Here is a 25,158-nt window from a genome sequence, read left to right on the forward strand (position 1 = left end):
GCTTCTTTTCTAATGTCTCCTTCCTTTTTTTTCTAACTTTTCTTCTACTTTATGTTCCTTTCTCTTATTTCCTTTCTCATGAGAATGGGAAATGAGAGCAATTCCCATTCTTAGCTTGTGGGCCTTTGACAGAAGAGGGCTCTCCCATTACCTGGCACTGCAGTGCGCTACAGCTTCAGATGGCATTAGATTTTTGGCAATAGGTGTGTCTGACCTGCTTCCAATGAGATTGGTGAAATCAAAAGTGATTTCCCTCTTTTCTCATACTGCTACACTGAAGATTAGGGATAATGTTGCTTTTTTGTAGGATCTTATTTTAGGAAAATTAATTGGTAGTTCATTTACTTAAAACCTAAGGTCTTAGTGGTTATTCAAGGGCTGATACTCTTTTAAAGAACTTATCTGCATCAGAATTAAAGCTTTTAACCAGGAATATAAAAAGTAGCCATGGATCCAAGAGATTTTGGAAGCTCCACTATTGACCATCTTCAATAATCCATGTATCTAAATATTCAGTCATCAATGATGATCATTACCATTTGGTATTATTTCTAGTGGAATACTTTAAAACTTAGGCTACTCATTTAAATTTGTTTTAAGTCGTCATCTCTCAAGCTATAGTTAAAAAGCACAAATCAGTGGGCTTTTCCCTAGCAGATGCAGCTTTGGACTAGATTAGACATTTTTGTTCCTAGAGCACACAAGTACCCTGCCACTCAGCCATCAAGGAGCCATGTGGGATAATGAAAAAGTTAATTCTAGCCAGCTTGTGCTGAAGAAGGGCCTGCTATGAATAGTGTTTGCAATCAAACAGCAACATCTACTTGAGCTTAGGATAATCAGTTATTTTCTCCACTGAATTGTTCTCATTCCTATTATCCTGTGTAATTCCTGCAGGCATCTCATATTGTTGGCTTAGCTAGGAGATAAAAATAAAATGTTTGGAGAAGGAAATGGGCTGACCCATGCTTTCCCTGTGCAAGAGAGAAAACAGAGGGAAGGATGAAGGAGGGAAAGGCCAGAAAATATCTCCAAGTTTTTCAGCTTAAGTCACCATACGAGTTGAAGTGCTCACTTGCTTGCCTTCTGCTACTATAGTTCTAATGTTGACATGTTTAGTTTTTCCCCCCTCTGGTAATTTTTCATACTTAAGCTGTAGCTTTTTAGGTGTTATGAGATATGGTCAGTCATGGCATCCACATTTCTTAGAAGGAACTCAGCACTTAGTAGGATCAGGCCCTTAGAGAAGACCAGATCAAGAGTCAACCTACTTTTAGATTTCCGTATAGCTGAATGCCGATGCTGGGAATACTGAGCTAAGGGAAGCAAGGGAAAGCGCAAAATCATCAAAGGCTACAGACAGAGCAGAGTAAATGGAACTGGTTTTGCCATCTGAAAGAAGTTCATTGGTAAGAGAACAGTTCAGAGGGACAATTTTCACATTGAAACAATAAATATTGTGTAATCTGCAGGATGACTAACCTCACTCCTGCCTTTGCCTGAAGCAGTCATGTTAACAAGATGACACACTATTTAAGAGAGGGCACTGCATGTTCCTTTACTTCCAGAATGCTCCACATGTCAGGGTGTTTGACCTGACTTTGGCAGAGGATGCAAGTACAAACAGTAAACAGGATAATGGTACAAATAAGCTGCCAAAGGTTTTTTTAGTGTCATCATTACCATCTTGTGATATTATTAGTGGAGGAAATGAAATACACCCAATCTTAGTTTTCACTTTGGTTCTCTACAACTTAAGGAGGGCAGGGGTGAGAAAAGATGAGGTGGGTGATAGAAGCTACTTCCTTCCTTTAATTTTAGAGGAAACGTAAGTCTAGCCCCACTAGTCAGTTAGGACTTCAGTTGTGGGCTGGTTGAAGCTGATGACAAAACTTTATTTCAGAAGAACTGCTGTTTTTCATTTCAGAATCTAATTATTTATCTCATAGCCTCTATATTATAGTGAACTCTCTTGGAAGTAATGAAATCACAGAAGTGGAAAATGCATGAAAATGAAATCAAACCCTGCCAAATCTTTTTGCATGTCTAAGTAGATTAGATTAAAGAATATAACTTCATAGTTCTCATTTCAGCACTGTTGCCTAGTACAACTATTATTAAGTGTGCTTAACAGCTAATTTTCGTCTTTAAACTAAAATGACACAGCTTTTAAGTGACCGCTACCTCTCACTCCTGTTTTTCTCCTCAAAGGTAAGAGCTGTGAGGCTTGGGCAGCACTGACAAAAATCAAATCAAAATCTTAGTCCTTTTACAGTGGTGTTACTGACCGTCCTATTCATATTTGACTGAACTTAATGTTTGATCATAAGGTTTTTCAACTGGACCCAGAAGCCTGAAGTAGATTTTGACACAGTATTAAAAATAAGTGTACCAATGCTGTCATTTTTGTGCAGATGAATAATGTGACACCAGAATATTGTCTTGACATCATACAGAAGTTTGAAGTTTCAGAAGAAAACAAGAAGCAAAATGTTCTTGGGATTGAAGGTAAAGTTTTTGATTTTGAAATTAGTTTTGTCTGGATATACTGTAGTGGAATAGAAAAGCTTTAACAGTGTTTTGGTGTAGCTTATAATATTTGACTGGGATAGAAAGTTACATAGAAGATTAGCAGTCGGTAGTGTAGGTGCATCTTTGCGAGACGTGGGAGAGACGGGAGTAGGTGGGGTGGATTAGCAGCTAGTGTTACACAGCGATACATTTTAGCCATCACACAGCGATGCGAATGCCTGAGGCTTGTGTGAATTTATTGCTAACCGTGCATTTGTAAAACACAAACATAAACCATTCTATACCGTGTATTTTATACTATAGCCTGTTCTAACTGAAGTAATAAAAGCAAAGTTTTCATTCTGCTCTGTCTCTGTACATCTGGAATCGCTCCTGTACAATCTATTGATTTATGTTTATGTGAAATAAAATACGGATAGTTGCATTTTCTTTGGGTCTTAATACTGTACTCACCTTGTTTGCTAAAGCAATTGTATATTTATTTAGAATAGGTATATTTATTTAGAATAGGTATATTTATTCAGAATCCAACTTATTATCAAGTCAAAATCTGAATTGGAATGAAATAGATTAAATGCCATGGTGTGTTAATTTGCCCAGAAGATAGCTTTCATGAAGCAGCATAATTTACGTGGTGATTTTGGAGGGGGGGAAGGAGAAATCTTCCTCCACGTGTTACTTAAATCCTGGGTATGGCCTCCCAGATCTTAAACAAGCTTCTGGTGTGACCCAGGGCACTACACTTAAACTGAAATAAGGAAAGCAAAATGAACAAGATATGACACTTAAAAAACTATTTCTGAAAGCACTTCTGTTCCTCTTAACCTTACTGCTGCTTCTTTTATGTTTGAGTTGCTTTCAGGGTTGGTATTGTTTGCACTATCTTTTTGAAATATTTTACATTTCTCATTCTCAAAGGAGGTATTTTTAAAACTCTGTTTGATGCTGATCTGGTTTACAGGGATATAAAACAAGTACCATCTTCTCAGATAAACTTGTGGTGTAGAGAAAACTGTAAACTAGAGTGAAATTGGCTAGATGAGTGAATTGGCTAGCATGGGTCCCTGTGCTCTCTGTGCTGCAGTGCAGGCTTTTGGTGGCTGCTACCTTGTCTACGCGGTATCTTCAGTCAGGGTAGTGTGTATTTACAGCAAAAGAGTGGCACTGGGGCAGAGCCTATGTGTCAGCAATAACCTTGGAAAAAAAAGCATTTGCTTCCAAGTCAGGATGTCAGTTTGGCTCCCATTTCCATCCTATGATCTGTGTAAATTGTCAGATCTTTCTTCACTTTGGTAGGAGTGTGTTCTTTTGTTTTGTTCTTGACACTGAAGATTACTTCTCAACTTGAGACCCATGGGGCATCAACAGCAGCATGAAGTCCTGGCAGATCTGCAGAATACCAAGCCTATACTCTTGCAGGTGTCATATCCTACGTCTCTTCTGCGGCCCAGTATTTAAGGGATTTCCTCTGCTGCTTCTTATTTACAGGAGGTTGCACTTGTGATGGAGCAGAACAGGCTAGCTCTTACCTGTTGCCATCACAAAGGTCCATTGAGGGAAACATGGTGCACGCGTCAAATCCTTTGCATTCTGCTGAGGTTCCCTTCCTTTGGAATAGGGAAGAGGAATATCCCTACCCAGCGATATTCCTCTAAGTGGGTCAAGTCACCCTCCAAGGCACAATTCAGCATCCCAGGAAATGCAGACTGATGCTGCCTAAGTATTTGACCCAATTCCTCAGTTATACTGGTGCTTTAACAAGAATCAAGAGGGGGTAGGGGATACCAGTTTGAGGAGAAGGAAAAGACAGTTTTTATAACAGTGATGACTCATGGTTTAGTTACATACTGTTTGCAGTAGCATCTAGATGAAGAGATCACTTTTATCTCACTGAATAATTGTGAGGGAGGATATTTTCTTCCACCAATCCTAACAGAACCCATAATACCTTCTTCTGTTCTACTTATTAGTGGAGTGGTTTTGTGTGAACAGCAGAAGGCAGTTTGAGCACACTTGTCTTAGTCTGTGCACTGGATTTGGTGTAGGGAGCTTCTCCAGGGTTTCAGAGAATTTTTACATGTGCATCTTTGTCATCTGCCCCTTTTGAGGGTCTGAATGAAACATCGGATCTGAAAACAGGTTGGGCAGTGGCCATATCAATCCATGGGGTTTTTGAGTCTTCTCATGTAGCTATTATTTGTTACTTTTATGCTTCTCTTAGAATCCTACTTTCTTTTTTTACTATTGGTTGTTAATTAATTTCTGAAGAGGCTTAGCTCAATGCCGTGTTTTGCAAATGCTTGTTGATTTTTTTAAATTTTTTTAAAAATTTTTTGGCAATCATAAATGTCTCTTTCTAGATTATATTTGCTTTTCTAGTTCAAAGCTGTTTGAAAATTGTCTGGGGACAAGGGTTGAATCTTGGGAATGTATTCTTCTGAAAGGTGTCAGAACTTCCATAGGCTTCAAAAAGACATACCTGTGTGTGTGCCAGCAGTGGACTGAGTCTGTGCAGCCTCTTCAGTTTGCAAAGAACCAGGCAAGCCACAGACAGCAGTTAATATGCTGAAAACATGGGGTACAAGAATACTAATTCCTGCTATGTGACTCAGTGGTTTTGGAGACAGGAGTTAGCACTGAGAAGCATAAGCAGAAAAAACAAATGTTAGAGTACAAATTGTTTGCTTGGTAATACATACTGCATCCGTGGCAAAACTGTTTCTCTTTATTCAAAGGTTTCACCAACTTCATGCGCAGTCCTGCTTGTGATATATTTAACCCACTGCATTGCGAAGTGCATCAGGATATGGATCAACCCCTTTGTAACTACTTTATTGCTTCATCTCACAATACGTACCTGACAGGAGACCAACTGCTGTCCCAGTCCAGAGTGGAGATGTATGCCAGAGTGCTACAAGATGGTTGTCGATGTATTGAAGGTATATTTTTAGCGTAACTTGCTGGTTGTGAGAAGTACGACGGATATTTCTTGTAAGCACAAAGTCAGTGGCAAACTCAAAGCATTAATGCTTCACTGTCTGATTAACTTCAGTGGTAAACTCCTGTTTTCTAGCAGTCTAAACAGAATTTTTCTATTGGGAATGACCTTCTCAGACAAATGTCATAGACACCACTGTTTTCTCCTGCCTGCTGCTGTGTTAGGCTTTTCTCAGTGCAAGGTTTCCCATGTCCTGCATTTGTGTGAAGCATTTTTCTTGTTGCTCAAGCCCCAGTAAGGCAATGGGCAGGCATCTGTTTGGGGCCCTGCAGCTCCAGCGGTTACTGCTGCACAGGAGTGCTTCCTACTCCACATTGTTCAGAATGAGCTGAGCCAGCAAAGACTTTTTTTCTTTCATAAGCGGAATGGGAAAGTGGGTGTTTGCACATGCAGTTTCTCCTGCGGATGCAAAGGGAAGATCAAAAGTGCCTGTAGGAGGAGGACAGGTGAGCAAATAGTGCCTTCTATCAGCACAGCTGTGTATCTATTTCTGTCATCATCTTAAAGCTGAGAATCTTGGGTTTGGCCTGCCCCAATAGAGAGGTAGGGTGCTGTTTCATTGGTTGGATGCTGTTGGAAGAAAACAAGATGCTGTTTGTCTGATAGCCTGGAGATCACATGGGGTTGTGGTTTAAGTTCTGCATGATTTAAATAATAACAAAATATTAGGTTTTTTCTCTTCAAGATTCTGGGTGGAATAAAGTCTTTTGACAAATTTAAACTCAATATTAATTTTTTATGACCAGTATTACAAAACTCATATCTGGAAAAAATTGTTAATCTGAATTTAAAAATTAATTAGAGTAAGTGAACCTGACAAAATAGTGTGATCTATCACTGTGCTTTCCCTTCTGTAGGAAAGTTCATTAGAACACGCAGTAGTACGTTGTTTTGCTTGACCTCAAAACTATTGTAGATACTGTACAGCCTAGGTAATAGCTCTGTAGCTTTCTCTTTGTGAAGTTTTTAACTTCCTGTAGGGGCAACAGTAGTGACAAATTTGGTATAAACCCAGGGTACAGCAATTCATTAGGAAAAGTCTTACTGTCCTAGTCCAGTCTACATGTGATGGATTTGATGCTACTCTTACTATAGTCAGTTATAAAACTGCAAGTTTAATTGGGAGTGGAAAAGACTAAATTATTTTTAAATAATTTGACTTCAGAAGTGGAAGCTGCTTTCCCAAGAGACAGCTGTAAACATTATTTGACCTATTACACCTTTGTAATTTTATATATGAGGGGAAAAAAACTCCGTTTGATATAAGGGGAAAAAACAGTTTTAGGTTGCAGATTTCTCGTTTGATATAAGAAGACTGTCTTGTTAGTCTTAACTCAGTTGGTAGGTCATAATAGTTTGAATGAAACTTGTTGACACCTGCATGGTTGAGTAGTGTGCATGAGTTCTCCTGGCAAGCAAGATCAGCAGAAATGTGTAAGATCATGGGCATATCTTAATGCATAGCTTTTTTTGTCTTAATAGTGGATTGCTGGGATGGTCCAGATGGAGAGCCTGTAGTGCACCATGGCTATACTCTTACTTCTAAAATACTCTTCCGTGATGTGGCTGAAACTATCAATAAATATGCCTTCATCAAAAATGAGTAAGTGTAGAGTCAGTTTTGAAGCTACACCTGTCTGTTTTGTGTAGTTAATTCCATGCCAAAATCAACATTGGGAAGTATGTATATTCCTTTAAACACAGTGTGAAATTATAAAATTGATTCTGTTCCCCTGTTTATTGCCTATGGCATATTGTTCAACTGCATGAGCTCTTTCCATCAATCAAGTTAGAAAGTTCAAACTAAGTTAGAAAGACCTTTCATGCATTGTAAACTCAGTAATATTTTGAACAGTCTGAGACTGTTGAATATCTACAGATTATTTTCATCCTTTGTTTAAACAAATCTTCCCACTCATATCCACAGGGAAATTCTCCTCAAAAATCAATACTGTGATATTCTGTACCGAAGGAAAAATACTTTATTTCAGTAGGAAAATTGAAAAGCTGTCTCATACGTAGTATGAGGCAATACTGAGATGTGGGGTAATGTTCAGATTCTATTTTGTTTGCCATGGTACTATATAACAGTTTATTATGAAAATCATGGTGTTTAACCCTATACATACAACAGTCTCAAGTCATGAGATTTGGTCTGACTCACTGTAGCTGCACTTCTTAAGACAAAGGTAAATCGTTCATGCAGCTATCGATCTTCGGAAGATGAAGAGAGAGGAGTTAGCAATTCCTTTGGATCTGTTGATTTCAAAACACTTTTCTCCAGCAGCAGCTTTCTGATCACTTACAGCTTACGAAGACTTTGTATGCGGCTTGCAAAGGAATAGTGTAACTTCTGCTCAGCTACGCAGAACAAAAAGACTTTGTGTTGCTGATGGTCTTTATTGCAAGTTTCTCTGTGCCTCATGCTTGGTCATCATCGGTTTCAAACTTTGTCACCCTGTGCGCTAGTGGGTAGGGTTGGAGGGAGAGGGCAGAATCGCTTGCAGGGACTATCTGAGGGATTCTGACAGAGCAGGGATTTGGGAGTTCATTGTGCAGAGTCCTTCCTCACAAAGTGACAGGATAAGAGGAAACAGCCTCAAGTTGCGCCAGGGGAGGTTCAGGCTGGATATTAGGAAAAATGTCTTTCCTGAGAGAGCGGTGAAGCACTGGAAGAGGCTGCCCAGGGAGGTGGTGGAGTCACCATCCCTGGAGGTGTTCCAGGACCGTGTGGACGTGGCACTGCGGGACATGGTTTAGTGGGCATGGTGGGGTTGGGGTGGTGGTTGGACTTGATGATCTGACAGGTCTTTTCCAACCTTAGTGATTCTGTGACTTTGTTTCCAGACTACTGACAATGCAAAAGCAAACTGCTTAAATCGGTTTATATGGTAAGCTGTGCAGGTCTTCTCTCTTAAAACACAGTTATGACAATGTCTGGGGGTTTTGTTTCTAGGTTTCCAGTGATACTGTCTATTGAAAACCATTGCAGTATTCAACAGCAAAAGAAGATCGCTCAGTACTTGAAGGACATATTTGGTGACAAACTCGACTTGTCATCTGTAATCACTGCAGATTCCAGACAGCTTCCTAGCCCTCAAAATTTGAAAGGGAAAATCCTAGTGAAGGTAACTTGCTACTGGCGGCGTGTTCAAAATGCAACAAAAGTCAGCATGTGGTATTTATTGTAGATCTTCTTTGGCTTTGGAGAACCCCTTCAGCAGTAACATGTGGAATAGTACAGATGCACTAAGTGAGTTAAAATTTTGAGCTTTCTAGAGACATTGAAACAGAGTTTACCTTGGACTTGGTGAGTGTCCCAGAGTACTTCTGTAAGTGTTTCAACAGGGAGGTGATATCAACAGCAGTGGAAAGAAAATTCTTTCTATTTCTTAAGCATCTTATCTGAGAGTCTTAAAGTCAGAGGTGCTTATTTTTAAATCTTAGCACTGAGTCAGGAGAGCAGAAAAATTATATAAAATGCATCATTATGAATAGAAGGAACTGTGACACAGTTACCTGAACCTGATATTTTCTCTTTTTTTTGAAATTTGTCTAATTTGTTATTAATGGATGTTGTTCTGTATGGTTCATACCCCTTCAATATCTAAACATTATCCTACAGTCCCTCCTTGGACAAAGTATTTTGGAATAATATAAAAGCATCTGAAAATGTCCTGCATTTTCTTGCATTTTCCCCCTCACCCTGCTATGAGCAGTAGTTCATGAAATGAAACTATTTTCATGGTTCATCAGCTGTGTTTATGAAAGAAGAGCACTTCAGAAGGTGGCTATAAGGAGCAGTCAGAGAGGAGGCCCTTGAGCACTGTAGTTCATGTTGTATGCAAGATTAATTGTTTGAGCCTCTCAGTATAAACGGATTTGCTCTGAAAGGAATTTCAAAGACCAGGATGGATATAATAAGAAAGAAATGCAAGGCAGACCTTTGAGAGGATGATTAATAGAGTTGTGGCTTATTAGATTGTCTAATTTACTTTGACATGTGGGGGCAATTACTTTGCTGTGAGCTCTTGAGATGCTGGGTTTTTTCCCCGTCTTGCCTCTGTATCAAGCTGGCTACAAGGATTCGCAATTTTTTGTTGGTTTGAACATATTTCAATGTATAGTACAGAGCTGACTCTGAATTAGAAAACCTTTGAGTGCTCAACTGTGATTTTGAATTTCACTGAATCAGTTTTCTTGTGTAACTGCTAGTTAATGATCTATGCAAGCATGTAGTGTTGGTGTTTTAGGGAGTCAAACAAAATAGTATGTAATGTCAGTAATGCAACAAACCCCACCAAACCTGGCTTGAAATACTACATCAGTGCGCGAAAGGCAAGAGAGGTTTGGTACTGTGCTGTTCTTACGTGAACTTTTGAGCTGGTCTTCCTAGCACATTTGCGTTTGTAACTTTAGTTTGATTCTCCAGCTAACAGTGCTGAAACCCTGTGAGTAGTTACAGAATGGTGTGGAACTGAACTAATGTTTTCAGGATGAGGAATACTATTTTAAGTATCACAGTATCTTTTCACAAAGCCCTGTCTCCCACCTCCTGCTCAATGTAAGCAGCCCTGCTGGACAAGGTAAAATCATATTTAGGAATCAGCCTCTTGTTGAGAAGTAAGCCAGTTTCTCATCTTTTTGCTATTATTTTATTCTGTTTTGTACATTTCCCTTTGAAACACAGTATTGATTCATTAGCCAAACAATTTCAAGTAATGGCATAATTTCCATCTTGCTAGTGCATATAAAGAGTAATTCTAATAATACTCATGGATTTAAGCCAGTATAAAGATGCCAGTGTGAAGTGAATTTGACCCACTTGTTAGCAGGGCAGCATTATTAATTTAAAAATGCAGTATATACCAATCCTCTTAATTTCTGCAGAAATTCGAGTGCAATTCTTATCTACCTCTGTCACTGATGAAACAGGTAGACTGGGAACATTTCTGCAATCAGTGAGGAAGACACAGAAGTAATAACACAGAAGTTTAATCAGTGACTTATTAAGTAGCAGATGGTAAAGCAAGAGGCAATGGCCGTAAGTTACAGCTTGGGAGGTACAGATTGAATGGCAGGAAAAGCTTTTTCAGCGGTGGGTAGCGCAGCATGGGAAGAGGCTGCCCAGAGGGCTGGGGGAGTCTCCACCCTTGAAAGTTTGCAAGACTCATCAAAGCAAAGCTCATCTAGAGCTGGTGACAATCCTCCTTTAGTGACAGATTGGACCGGAGACCTTCAGAGGTCCCATAGCCAACATTTCTAGGGTTCTGTGACTGGGCTTCGCTAGAAGCGATCATACAGGAGAATTCAAGATGAATGCTCAAAAAAGGGTAATTCATCTGTCAGAGCCTTTTTTTTTTTTTTACCAGAAGTAGCCAATAACCTCTGCTTGATGCTCAACACTCTAATCAGATGTTGGGAACTAGACATGTAAAGTAGTTCCTTTCTAATACAGGTATATGACATTCACAGTACTGGAATAGCAACTAATTTTGGATTGCTGACTACACCCTTGCGTGAGCATGCAATATTAAAATAGGCTTTGTTGCTTTCTTCATGTTGATGGCTGCTCACAAGTGAGTTCTTTTGTGTATGCATTTTCCGTTCTGATGAAGAGCCTATAACAAAATCTCAGCTTCTGATTATTTTTTTTTTATTTGAAGTATACAACAGTCTGCTGGGGGTAAGCCTGAAACATCTTGGAGTCAACTCAAAAAAAAAAAAATCATTTGGACTCTTGCTGGCTTGCCCCAGTGATGGGAGATGGTATGCTTTTTTTGAAAGAGCTTGCAAAGATCTTTCAGTAACAAACTCTTCCAGAAATACTTAAATTATCGCCTGTGATAATCTGGGTCCTTGAGCCAGTTTGCATGAGACTCTCTGAAAACAAATTCTAAACTCTGGTAACAATTTATGTAAGGAATAGTTGAGGAATGGGCTGTGTTGGTCTTTGCATTAAGTAACACTCACCACGTGTGCATTTATTGTGAATATTTTTTCCTCATTTTAGGGTAAAAAGTTGCCATACAGTCTTGGAGCAGATGCTGAGGAAGGAGAAGTTTCAGATGAGGATAGTGCTGATGAAATTGAAGACGACTGCAAATTAAAGCCCTGCTATGTATGTGCATATACACAGTTCCCAGAACTGTTACATCTCTACATTTCTTATGTGCATATTCCGTAATCCTGCTTACAGTTGTTAGCAGATTAGAGTTTTTAACTTTGATTTCTAAGTCAGGTCCTTAAGATACAGAAGTTATATAATTCCACATTTAGTTATGGAATGACATTGTTCAGAAATGCACACTTTGTCATTTAAATCATATAAATAACAGATTTAAGTACTTTAGGTACATTAGACTGAAAATGTTGATGCCAGATTTTTGAGATATGGATGTGTAGTACTCAAAGCAATGGCTCGATGCAATTGGTACACAATTTCTAGCTGAACATTATGAAAGGACACATGCAAATGAAAAAAATTGGAGGTATGAAACATTTATTTTCAAACCTTCTGTTTCTTATTTTTTGACACTGAAGATTGCTTTCTGTTCCCTTTGTTTCTGAACTCCTCGTTTATTTTTCTGCTGTTAATTTTATTAATACATTTTTTTGCTACAAACTGTAACTGGTGTGCAGTGCTAATACACGTTATCCAGCAGGTGCTTATTTCTAGTCCAGAGGCAGCCTTGCTTCACCAGTTAACTCTTGCACAAAATAAATACTATCTAGGGAGACGCAGAAAGAATAGATCAAATTAAAATTAATATTTAGCAAGTGTAACGTTTATATCTACTTTTGAATGTAGCCCAATGAGTTTGCCTTGTTGCCACACAGAAGCACCTAACTGTAATTCTCATTTAGCTGGTTTTGGTTGACATATTGAGTTTTTCATTTGTCTGTATCGTTTATGTCTGCTATTAGCAGTTGAAGGATTTTCAGAATAACTTGGGATTTGCTTTACAGGTAACACAAGTCCCCATCTGAACTGGTTCAGGGGAAGCGTACATTTATGCCAGTTCTTCCCCTACCCTGATGTTGCTAAAATGTTAGTGTCAGCAATGTCTTTTGGGGGATTCATGTACACCACACAGAAGGGCTGATTTTTTTTTTTTTATTTTATTTTCCCCTCTTAAATAAACAACCCCCCTCTATGCTACTGGACAAATTAATGATTAATTCATTTATTATTTAGAGGTTAGATTGCACTTGGATGTCATTCAACCTATGTGTTCCGCAAAACAGTCTCATACAGAAGTACAGCCTTGCAGTAAATACTTGAAACATAGGATAAAATCAGTTTGCCTAAAGTCTCAGAATGTTATATTTCTCTTAGTATTTACTACAGCATTGGAAATATTTGGCACTCATTAATTTATGGGGAAGCTTGAAGACTCCCAATCCCATAAATCTTTAGAAATATGATTGGTTTTAAGTACAGGTACAAACTTGCGCAGGTTTAAGTTCAGGGAAAAAGTGTATATTGAATGAACATAACTGTAATTATGGGTATAGTAATATGAGATAAAATTGCTCAACCAGTTCTGAAACCAGTGTAATGCCTGATTCGTTGTCACGTGCTGTTCAATAGGAGCAATCTGTGTAATCCCCATATGCTTTACTAACATGGCTTGAGCACTTCTGATGAGATGATGCTTTCTTTAACAGAAAGACCCAAGACAAAATTTGACAATCCTTAAAGTGCAAAACACAGTATGTCTTTTGGGGCTAGAAATGGAACATGCTAGGGCAGAACAGTTGCTTTCCTCTCCTGTCTCAGGGTGTCTCACACCCCATGGACAGAGGAATGCTAGGTGCACAGTGTTCTACAGGATCCACTTTTATTTTAAGCGCCTTAAATAAGAGACTGGTTTGTGTCTGTGTAGTCCATGTGACTGTTGTTAACAGTAGTTGCTTCCTCTGTCTTACTGTTTGGAGCAGGAATCTAATGGTGCTTAGGTTGCCTGATATTTTGGAGGGAGTGTGTAAATAAGTGCATTAGCTGAGAATTTATGCCACCATCTGAAAGAGAAGATCAGACTTGTGACTGTTTTGAAACAAAGAGCTAACACTAGGGCTAGGTTCTGGGGTGATCTGCATGGTGGACTGTGCTTTGGTGAGCAGGAGGACTAAAGAGAAAAAGGAAAATGGAAATAGCAGTAAAAGCCACCAATAGAAAAGGCAAAATCTGGCAGGATTATGCAAGAAGCTTTTTCTTGCACAGAGAGAAGCAGCATTGGAAGCGCTGTGTTGCTTCAAGTGTGTGTAATGCTCCCTTAGGCTTTCCCAGAAGTGATAGATGTAATAATCTACTTTAACTGGATTTCTTAATGTCTTTCAGAATAATGGTGCAACTGAGCACCAGGTGGAGTCTTTTATAAGAACAAAACTGGATTCTCTGATAAAAGAATCCCAAATCAGGGACAAAGAAGATCCTGACAGCTTCACTGTGAGAGCCCTGCTAAAGGCTACTCATGAGGGTTTAAATGTCAACCTGAAACAGGTATGTGGGTTTTTCCCCTTTGCATGCTCTGTTGAATATTCGATAATGCAATGTGTATTGCCCATTTTTCAGATGAGAAACCTGATAAGTTATGAACAACTTCTGAGAGTTTGTTTTATCCAAAATGAAAACTTGGAACTATTTCAGGAAAATGTTTAAGGAGATAATTTGAATGGTCAAATGCAAAGAGTATGTTGTTTCAATATGTTCTAATCTGGTTTATTCCTTGTAAAACTTGGAAGCTTCTAATTAAGTAAGTACTGATATTCCAAGCAACTGTCAAGCAATTTGGTTTGTCTAGGCTATTGGGGAGAGATTCTTTTTCTGCTGCTTCAGTCCTATCAAGACTGGCCATGATAATCGAAAGCGTTGTCTGCGTGCAATGCTGATGGCTGTTTTGTACAGCACTAAAACACAGGATTGTGCTTTTACTGCCCTAAGCAAGGTTCTGTCTTTTCATGCCCAGACTGTTTTAGCTCAAGAATGGTATGTTTCTTTTCCCTTCTGACATCAAACTGTTTTTGTAAAACAGCTAACTGTATTGGAATTTTGAGTACATCAATAGGCAGTACCTTGTGTCCATGGTTACCATATTTTCACCTCAACCAGATGCAAACCCTGGTTATGTTAAATACGGAACAGATTTTTCTGTGGGAGGTGTGCCTATTCTGTAATTGGTGTAGTCTTAAAGGTCAAGTACATGTAGCTCTGCTTTCTGCACGTCTTCCCACTCCGTAGGGTTTATGTAGTTCTTTGTCAAACTCATAGTCTGAGGCTGGACCTGTGAGAGTTTTGCCTGAAGCCAGGCTTGACTACAGAAAACATACTTGGCTTGTGCTGATGCTTGAGACCTCTGGTCAAAGCTTCATTATGGTGGGAAGAGGCCGTAGGAGTGCAAAGGATGGAGCCATCTGACCTGACAGATAAGGGTTATTTTCAGACTGTGGCTTTGCAGTGTGAGAACAGTGTCAGCTTGCCTGTTCTCTTTGGCCTTCGTGAGGTCAGAAAAGTGGGATTTCAGAGAGGAAACTCCCCATGTTAGTAAATACGATCAGGTATGAGCTGTTTCAATATTATTTTGAGTTAGAATAATTACATTTGCTATGTTCTCTGGTATCTGAAAAAATGATTGGCCCTTAGCATTTGAGGGGCAGGGAGTTTTGTTTAAAGAGTGCAGATTTCTGTAAGGTATTCATGTTGGATATGATGCCCGAGATTACCCATTACATGTCATTGACATGACCAGAATACTGAAAATACTTCAGTAATGCAATTGTGTTATTCAAACATCTGTCAGTTAATAACATAAAGTGATAGAATTTTCTAATTTATTTATTTTACATTATTAAGGGACATTGAGAGATCTGTTCCCTTGCTGCAACAGTCCTGTGTGAAGACTGATTGTATGTGACTTGTTTTCAAGGGTCTTAAAGTAACACAGAGCTGAACAATTAATAATATTAAGTTAAAAGAACTGGAAAATTAATTTTTATCAACTGTTGACCTAAATGGGAGAAAACTAAATGGTTAAACGTTGTGATGGTTTGGTAATTCTGTAACTCATTAGCTAGCTTTGTTTGGTGGTGTTGCAAAGCTCTACTGTGTAATTGATGTACCAGAAAGGGATCTCTTGGAGATTTTTCTACGTTTTTGCTGGTCACATCCCATTTTCCTTTACTTTGTTACTGATGTGCCTTTCATTTTCTCAAAGACTTCCTATTATTTAAAAAAAAAAGAGCATTCACAATGCAAGTTTATGTACTAATCTCCAATGCTTATCAAGTGGGGTTTTTGGGGGGGGCGAGGGAGGAAGGCAATGTGTACGGTACTGTTAGTACCGGCCTGATACTAGTTTGGATTTGCTGTTGAAACTGTCAACTATCACTCTTACCTGAGGGAGAAAAGTACTTTATCTGCTAAGGTTTCCTTCTACATTTTACAGAGACTTTCAGCCTGAGCTAGGAACAAATCTTTGAATGTAGATACAGAGGTTATTGACTTTCTTGAACCTGAAGAAACCATCTAGTGCCCTTATTGTTGTGATAGCCAGAAGCGAATTCCAACTCAGCACTGAACAGGGAATAACTGGAGTTCATAGGACTTGCTGAAACACTGGGAGAATATTCCTCAGCACCTTTGGGTCTTTGTTTTCCTCTTTAGAAGATGAAGGGATGTGCTTTTCTGACAGAAAAAGCCAGATGCTGTCAGGAATTATCAAACTGATGTCTAGGGACATAGCTATAAATGTGAAACTTGGACTTCAGGCTGCTTATCTGTTAGGGGGGTGGGTGTTTTCCCCCTTTTGTGGCTATTTTCAAGTACATTTTCAAATGATGTGTTTTGTTGCTTGCCTGTTTTTGCTAGACTGTTTTTTCTACATGGTTTGTTGTTGTCTTGAGTGTTACTGTTAATATTTTTCCTTACTGTTAGAGGACTGCTAAGCTATCAAGTATAAAAAGAAATTGGAAAAGCCCTGTAATGAGGTTTTTGGATTTCAGTTTGTGTTCACAGATCAGTATGTTATCTTTAGATTTTAACTCACTTTTATTCTCATGTGCAATCACTATAGTCTTCTACAGTGAATCAGGGTGACATCCAAGAACTTATTAGGTTGAAACTATGTCTTTTAGAGACTGTAGCAGACTCCTTAAAGATACCTCTAAGGGTATCTAGTCACACTTCTTATTGCACTCTCTCTGTACAGAACCTGGACACAAAAGAAGGTGGAAAAAAGTCTCATAGTCGATCATTAATGGGCAACTTCGGCAAACACAAAGTAAGTAAAAAGAGAGACGCAGTTTGTTCTAGGTCTGACAGCATTCTAGAGGCACTGGGTATGTTTTATTGCTTGAGACAAGCATGGTGTGTATGGGGGCAGTGAGGAAAGACTATGTGATTACACTTGGTATGTTTATTGTTGTTCAGAAGAATATAGCTGCTAGCAGTATGGAGAACCCTTTAAAAATGATCATGCAAACTCAGGAAAAAATCTTGCCTGACCGAAATGATCATCTTTACTAGTGATGTGGAATTGCTGATTTTCTGATCAAACATGCAGCAGCAGAAGAGCAATGTAGACAAATGCCTTGGTGTATTCCTGTTTTCCAGACCTCTGTCCCCACGGCTGACAACGTTTGTTTCATTCACGGTCAAATTTTACCCTGTTTCATACCCTGAGCAGTGCCATGCAGAGTGTGCTCTCACTGTCTTTCCACTTGCTTTAAGGGACTGCTGTGACTGGATACTGGCTCTGGGTTCCTGCTTTGTAAAAATGTGTTCTTTCCTGATCTCTTCATGGTTTTGTGTACAGTGTTTATATGTTTGTGTAGTTGCTAGGTCAAATTGTCTGCTTCATGGGTCTTCACTGTGGCGGCTCTATTGAACCAAGCAAGAGCTAATATAATTCAAAAGAGTGTGAGGTTTCATTTTACAGCTGGACAGACAGCAGCCACCAAAAGGGACAGTGTGCCCATGTTTCCTCCCATTCCCATATCCTGACAAATGTGTTCCTGTCATCCGCCTCCCCTGTTCCCACACTCCCACCGTGCCTCAAGGCTTGGATTTATTGAACATGTAGCCTCAGCATGAGCTGATTCAACTGAAAGCTTCCTTCTTCACAGAGTCAATTAGCAAATATCAAGTAAATCAGCAGATAGGCTTGTTGTGAGAGGCATGCGGCCGGTCTGCAGCCGAGTCACTGTGCCACCAGCGGCCTCCTCTGCCCCCAGTCTGCTAGGCGCCTGTATTCCTCTTCAGTGCTATCCATGGTGAAAGCTGCAGCCAAGCAGGGAGCACACTCTGTAACTGATAATCTGAGCAGCAGTTTACGAAAAACAGCAGTTATGAAATACTTCATAGAACTTAATCAGCCACCAGCGCATCTGCCCTGAAGCCGGCTAGGAGCCATCAAAAAGTCTCTAGGCAGACAATATCAGGACTCATATTTACACTTTGATTATAAGTTTACATTGGTTTAAAGTGGTCATATTTCTTTCAGCAGTTTTAGCTAAGTGCATATTATTCACTCAGTATGTGTTGAGATCTGTAAGTACATGTTGCACGTGATAGTGGACGCTTCACATTGTAACCTATGCTCCCTGATGGGAAGATAAATGCCATGGAATGAGATGTCACAGATAAAAGTCAGCCACTAAAAACTGCTGGTTACACTGAGGGCTGGAAAGTATGTCAATAATTTAATTACTTCAACTAGTTATTCTAATGGATGTAGCAGGTTGGAAAGCCCATTCGTTTCATCTCTGATGAAAAAAATGAGAGCGTGTATACAGATTTTTTTTTTTAAATAATGATTGTATTGTAGACTGAGGCAACAGGGATGTGCAGTAACTTCCCACTTATTACCTTTCCAGCTAGAGGGATGCCTGGGAAGGATGGTTACTATTGATATTTTTGCAGGTACAGAATTATCCGCCCAGGGATATTGATTTGTGATGTTTTCAGCCAGCTCTTGTGCCAAATGTATCCATGTATAAACTGTTTAAAAACTGCTAGTGGAGGGACAAAGACTCTAAGGCTGGCAATCCTTGCAAGTTAACTGCAGGAAACATCCACAGGGCAGGCCTTCGGATTCCAGAACTGAACCATGCAAATGATTTCCAATATAGTCAACTTTGTTTCAGCACTAAACTAAATTATGTACATTATTGGTGTATCACAGCAGGAGAAAAGAAATCTGTGCTCAATTAGCATCTAGCCATATGAGCAAAAGGATAAGGAGCTCTCAGTTACATTGTTAATTACCTCTTGATGAGAAGGGAATTAAAGAAACTCTGACTTGAAGCTACAGTTAGTGTTACAAAAGATGTAATATTGAAATTGGAAACTGTATGAAATAATAGGTGCTTATGAAAAAAAGGTGCTTTTGAGATTTTAATCTTTTTACCATCGCTATTTTCTTTACAGTATAATGTAATAATTTAAAATAACTTGAATGCTTGTATGTGTGGCTCAAAAGGCAGCAGAAAGATGATGTTTGAAAATTTTGCCCAGACGCTGTTCTCAGCTTCATGAATGAATTTGTTAAATTTTCTAAATGGGGGGGAAGCATAGGTAGGTGTAAGCAATGCACTGTACATTTAGATCCTACTGGGTGTTGCTGTTTGTTAAATATGATATGATCCATTAGAATTTCAGCAGGACCAGTGCCAGTGTACTGGAGACAGTGGAGCAAAGTTGTCCTCTCATGTCAGGAGGGAGCAGGGGAGGGAAGCTGCAGAATACACAGTGGCCTGCAATGGACTGGCCAGTTTGCAGAAATAAATTATCTTCAGGCTTGTATTTGTCTGCTAGCCAGCAGATGGACCTGCTCCATGGCTGCAGGCTTGGATCCTCGGAGTCAGACGAAGTGAAATCAAGGCACAGAAGCTTTGTGTTGGCTCTCCTTCTCTGTGTGTATGGAAATACTTGATGTACCACCCTGGGTTTTCTGCTGTTGAACCCCTGGCATCATTCTGTGTCCTTGTAGGATGTTGGCCCTGTGCTGTAAACCTGCTGCAGCTCACCCACCCACCTGACGTTAATTACAGTAATATGAATTTATAGAACCACCCCATAAACTGACACAGATGTGCTTGATTCTTTCCCAGCAGAAAGCTGTGAAGGCAGCATGCAAATACCATAGTGCATCTGATGATGAAGAAAGCCAGCAAAACTCTTCTGGGAAGGAAATGGGGCAGCTCCACAGGTGAGCTATGAATAACCACAGTTTTAGAGCTCAGTTAAAGCTAGAGGCATGTTAACTACTACCAATATTTGTATGTCATTGCCTCAGGGAAGCCTGTTCTTAAGAGCAGGTCATTTATGACACTGCTGTTGGGGTGTATTTTGCTGTGACTGCTGTAGCCCAATATCTTAATTGTGTACGTTTTCATAGGTTGCAAATAACAATTACCTTTAAACTGAAAAGAAGTGCGATAGTAATACTCTTTTAATGGAAAAATGCCAGTCTACATTTTGCATGCTGTAAGTAGCGCTCAAAGAAAACTATTGGGGCTAAATAAGGGTACATCACAGCCCAGCCAACTTTATTACATCTGAGAATGTAAAGAAAAAGCAATCAAAAAAGTGCCATTGAGAATGCATTTGTTGTCACTGAAATGCTCTGTTTTCAGAGGCAGCTCAAAGCTGTCTGCCTTGTTTTTGTTGACAAGAGCCATGTGATGCAGCTGTTTCATTATGTTTTAAATGAAAAATTTTGTTTGTGTCGTGTGACTATAGAGGTACAAGAGGAACAGTCATCTCAGAGACCTCTCTAAGGAGATTTGCCACATGCGGTTCCCTGTTCAGTTGTTTCTGTTCTTTTCGTCAATAAGAAAATAAAGGGGGATTGAAATATGCTTTAAGTATTGAAAAATTCCCCATTTCTTTTACATATTAAATATAACTCAGCAGACTAGCTCGTCGAAGAAAAACGGTGAAGCTGTGCCGAGCTCTGTCTGACCTAGTGGTGTACACGAACTCTGTGGCAGCCCAGGATATAGTAGATGACGGTAAGGCTGCTGGTACGAGACTTACGCGTGCCTTTTTCACTTTTCTGTTTGGATAGGAAACATGTCTGTGTTCTCAAGGTTTCCCTTTTTTTCAAAGATGTTTTAAAAGCAGAATAGTTAGTTACCTGTCCCATTTACTTAAATATAGAGAAAGAGTAAAGTACCATCTTTTCCTTCCCTGAGAAATAACCTTTCCTTTGGTTTCTTATGACATTCATGTTTTAGTAGCAATTTTAAAAATGAAGCTTTCCAGGAGAACCCTTTCCTGGTTTCACAGTTTTATGGAATTTGTTATCATCTTTTAACATTACCAATTTTAAGTAGCACTTAGTAACGTGATAGATTTGAAGTGTGATAAACAGATGTGTTACCTGTTCAGAATGTGTGCGGTTGTGTTTTCACTAAACACGTCAGAGGCAAAATGGAAATTAAGAAAGTTGCAGAGGGATTTGTGGGAAAGGTCACCAAATGTACGTGAAGAAACTGCGTAATTATCCCGTAATTATTGTAAAATGAATTCCTAATTTAATAGAATTGAATGGGAGAAATTAAGGAGGGTGGCGAAACAGAGTCCAAGAAATCCTACAAGAACATAGTCTTGTAGAGTTTCAGTCTCGTTGTTCTGAGCTGAGAGACGGCTCAGCTTTTTCTGCAGGTCCACGTGCAGTTAGGCGGTACTGCTGAACCCATCTGATGGCTCGTGGCCCTCTGGAAAGGAGGGCCTGCTCATCAGAGCACAGTACTGCAGCTGCCTTTCATCTAGATCTTGTGCTTTCCTGATCCTAGCTGAAGAGATGGGCATGGAGAGATGGTACAGTTGAGTTGGTCTAACTGCTCCCTTGAAGTTGGGCACTCTTGCCTAGGAAACTCTTCTGGTCAATCTTTTTGCCGGAGGGCAGAGATGATTAAAGGGGGTCTCCCTAAGGGGATAAAATGCTCACAGGGAAGACTTATGAATTGGAAGATTTCTTGGATTATTTAGAGGAAGGATGAGTTTGTAGAAACCTCTGCGAGAGAGAATTGGGTTGAGTGCAGCTATTAATGTGTTACAAGGACAAGAGCAAAATCAGAGCCATGCTGGGCCCATCTTTCCCCCAGCTGTAAGCTCTTCAGTAAGATAGTTTTGATCATGCTGCCTTTAGTAGATTTCTCTATAGATTCTTCATAGCAATCATGTCTGGGGTTCTGCAGGAGAAAAGGCCCTTGCAATTAGCATAAGCTCTTGCTTGGCTTTCCTTGTAAGTCTGGAAACTTGAGGGTAGAACAAAAGACTCCCCTGGAAGGGGAAACTGGTGCCCTTTGGTTACGCAGTGTACGTGATTTGCATGTGACAAAACAATCTCGTAACTTTGGACTAAATCTTATGTTCCCCTTGATTAATACTAGTGCAACTGAGGTCTGAGTTCAGGCCCGTGTCTCTTTGTAACTTGTTTGTCGATTTAACAATACACACAGGATCAACAGGGAATGTGCTATCATTCAGTGAAACACGAGCCCACCAAGCAGTGCAGCAGAAGGCCGAACAGTTTATGCTTTACAACCAGAAACAGCTTACAAGGGTCTATCCATCAGCCTATCGGATTGACTCCAGCAATTTCAATCCTTTACCTTACTGGAGTGTTGGTTGCCAGTTAGGTAGGTGTTGCGTGAATAACTTACTTCCCAGTTCTTGTGTATGTGCTAAGTAAATATCTAACATTTGAGTCTCGTCTTTCAACAGTGGCACTGAACTACCAATCTGAGGGACGTGTGATGCAATTAAATGATGCAAAATTTAGGGTAAACGGCAACTGTGGTTACGTCCTCAAACCTCAGCAGATGTGCAAAGGTAATGTCCCACTATACATTTATTACTGTAGGTGGCAAGCTTTTCAGAAAATGTCTTCATGGTGAAGTTGCCAAGACTCAAGAAAGAAAAATAAGAACATATGTAGAATCTTTCCTATTTCCATAAATTCATAAGCTTATTTTACTTCAGAATTCATATATTTTTTTTGTCCTCGCAAAATGGTGTCTAATTCTCAGGCTGTGTAAGTATCAGCATACAATCTCTTGATGTTATTATAGATATATTTTGAGGGCTCCATCTTAATATGTGCTTAAAAAAAAAGGGTGTCCTAGGATAGCCAACTGCAAGCAAGAAGAACAAGGTATGCAGTGGTGCCCAGGACCAAGTATCCAGGATTTGGTCCACCTCTCAAGCAAGTCAGTGGAATTTTGTTCTCTTTAAAAGGAATTGGTTCAGTCCTCAAAACGCTGTTAGAACAGGAACAGGTGAGTTTCAGTGTTATGCAATGACAATCCTTCCGTATTTTGAGGACTTGGGATCTGATTGTGCCCCCATATCTCTAAGTAATTTTCTTAATGTGGCCATAAGAAGTAGTGGCATTGATTGAAAGGTACTTGAGAAATGGTAGAGGGAGTTTGGGTGCTTGAAGCAGTCACTGCTGCTGCAGGAAGCAGCTTACTCAACCCTAGTTGCTTGTTATTGTTAACATCTGGGCAGCTGTGCAAGAAACATGATCAAAGTGCTGATCTGGGTTATAATATTGGGGGTTTTTTTGAAGTTACTACTTTAGAGAGGAAAGGTTTTTTGTTCAAAGGAGTCTTAATCTTGCAAAACCCTGCTATTAGAGGGGTCCTTTCTGTCTTCTAATTATGGAAACAAGGGCTGCTCAGCTCAGTAAAGATTGTAAGAAAGTGGAATGGAATTTTAAAATTCATTAACAGCTGTTCCATACTCTAAGTTACTTGCTTATGACTGAATTTTGGCTGTATGTATGCATCTTGGGGGGTGATTTTTTTTCTTGTATATCTTTTTCCTTATATTTGCCATTCCTTGCCATATTTTAGGCACATTCAACCCCTACTCTTCTGATCCACTTCCCGCCAGTCCTAAAAAGCAGCTTATTCTGAAAATCATCAGTGGACAGCAGCTACCTAAGCCTCCTGACTCAATGTTAGGAGACAGAGGAGAGGTAAGATGCTCTGATACTAACAAATGCTTCTATGAGAGGTCCTGGAGTGACATGGCAGTGTGTGACTCAGAGAAACTTCCTCCTTATTTAAATACACCAATAAATTTCAGATATTGTCAAGCTTTTGGTCACTAAATACTGCATTTTCCCCACAGTGTCTGTATCTTACACGTGATGTTTAAGAACTGATTTGTTTTGTATCTTGAGGGCAACTTCACTTCTTTTGAAATCAGTCATAGCTCTTGAGACTACAAACCATACATCAACTTACACTTCCTGAAGCCATTTCCTATGATTGTGCTGCTTGAAAATCCATGTGAATCAAAGGTTTTTGAATTCTGATATGAATTTAAATTAACTCTCTGCATGAATTTTTTTAAAATTGACCTTCACTTGTATCATTGGCTTGCTTTTAAAATACTTTATTTTAAAAAAATAGATAATAGATCCCTTCGTTGAGGTGGAAATTATTGGGTTACCTGTTGACTGCTGTAAAGATCAGACCAGGGTGGTTGACGACAATGGTAAGATAATCTAGCTGATGTCCTCTTCTTAGAGTAAAAAATTAAGTAATTATAAATGATTCAGTATCTGTTATTACTTTCTAAATTGCAAAGCTGCTTACCTGATGAAATCAAATGATTGTATTTTAACAAATTACTTGTGCTTTCTAGACAGAATTTCTGGTGTGGGGGGCCAGACAAGCTAGAGGTGAAGGACAAGAACCGTTCACCACAATATCTTCCTCCTGGATTGTTGTTAAATCTCCTTTATGCAAAAGTTCCACATTTTTTTTTTAACCTCTATGAAATACATGTATAACTTGAAATGCAGCAGAAACAAATCATGTCCTAGGCAGTTTCACTTGTCACCTGAGCCTTCAGGGGAAGGAGATGAGTAACGGAGTGGGATAGCCTGTTGCAGCAGGAGAGGTGGCCATCAGTTCTCATAGGCAGTTGCAAAACCATTGTGGGGGGGAAAAAGGGTTTAGTTCCTGTTTGTTTTGGTCTATCTTTAGCCTACCATAGTTCTGCAAAACAACAACTTGCCTTGGTATCCCTGCCAGCTACCCAACCAGAGCAGTTTTGTTTGTAAAAGCAAGTCCAAGAGACAGATCCCTCCCTGTTAATTACTTACGTAATAGAGATTGAGAGCGCCTAGATATAGATCTAGAGCACCAATAAGTAATGAGTATTCATTTGTGTATCTGGTCTGCTTGTTTCTTATGCCTTTTGCTATGCATCATGAGAATTGAGGCTAGTGCTTGCTATGGAGTTGTTTCCCAAAATTTCTGTCTGTTTGTTTTGCAGGGTTTAATCCTGTCTGGGAGGAAACACTCACTTTTACCATCCATATGCCCGAAATAGCTTTGGTGCGATTTCTTGTCTGGGACCATGATCCTATTGGGCGAGACTTTGTTGGACAAAGAACTCTGGCCTTTAGCAGTCTTGTGCCTGGTTAGTCCCACTTGTTTCCTTGACTTAGAAATCTAGCTGAAGAACAAACACCTTTGAACTTAAACTTTAAGATGAGGTTATCAGCGTAAGATATACGCTTATATCTCTGAGACTTCACGTATGAGCTTGGACAATTCTCCTGGTATCTTAGGGTAGTATATTCACCATTACTTGAAGG

The 25,158-nt window shown here is 39.5% G+C and overlaps 1 protein-coding gene across 2 annotated transcripts in view; it reads left to right on the forward strand.

Annotated features, from left to right (window-relative positions):
* The window catches only part of PLCH1 (phospholipase C eta 1), a 70,618-nt gene that overhangs the window by 37,319 nt on the left and 8,141 nt on the right, over positions 1 to 25,158 (forward strand). For both annotated transcript variants that reach the window (XM_059822589.1, XM_059822588.1), the window contains exons 6-19: positions 2,415 to 2,508; positions 5,268 to 5,471; positions 7,013 to 7,133; positions 8,487 to 8,658; positions 11,544 to 11,651; positions 13,875 to 14,036; positions 16,741 to 16,812; positions 19,646 to 19,740; positions 20,448 to 20,545; positions 22,001 to 22,180; positions 22,266 to 22,373; positions 23,399 to 23,523; positions 23,963 to 24,047; positions 24,834 to 24,980. In XM_059822589.1, coding sequence (XP_059678572.1) covers positions 2,415 to 2,508; positions 5,268 to 5,471; positions 7,013 to 7,133; positions 8,487 to 8,658; positions 11,544 to 11,651; positions 13,875 to 14,036; positions 16,741 to 16,812; positions 19,646 to 19,740; positions 20,448 to 20,545; positions 22,001 to 22,180; positions 22,266 to 22,373; positions 23,399 to 23,523; positions 23,963 to 24,047; positions 24,834 to 24,980 — 1,771 coding nt within the window. The remainder of the gene's footprint in view (positions 1 to 2,414; positions 2,509 to 5,267; positions 5,472 to 7,012; positions 7,134 to 8,486; positions 8,659 to 11,543; positions 11,652 to 13,874; positions 14,037 to 16,740; positions 16,813 to 19,645; positions 19,741 to 20,447; positions 20,546 to 22,000; positions 22,181 to 22,265; positions 22,374 to 23,398; positions 23,524 to 23,962; positions 24,048 to 24,833; positions 24,981 to 25,158) is intronic.

The sequence above is a fragment of the Gavia stellata genome, chromosome 11, assembly GCF_030936135.1.
Source record: "Gavia stellata isolate bGavSte3 chromosome 11, bGavSte3.hap2, whole genome shotgun sequence".
Lineage (NCBI taxonomy): Eukaryota > Metazoa > Chordata > Aves > Gaviiformes > Gaviidae > Gavia > Gavia stellata.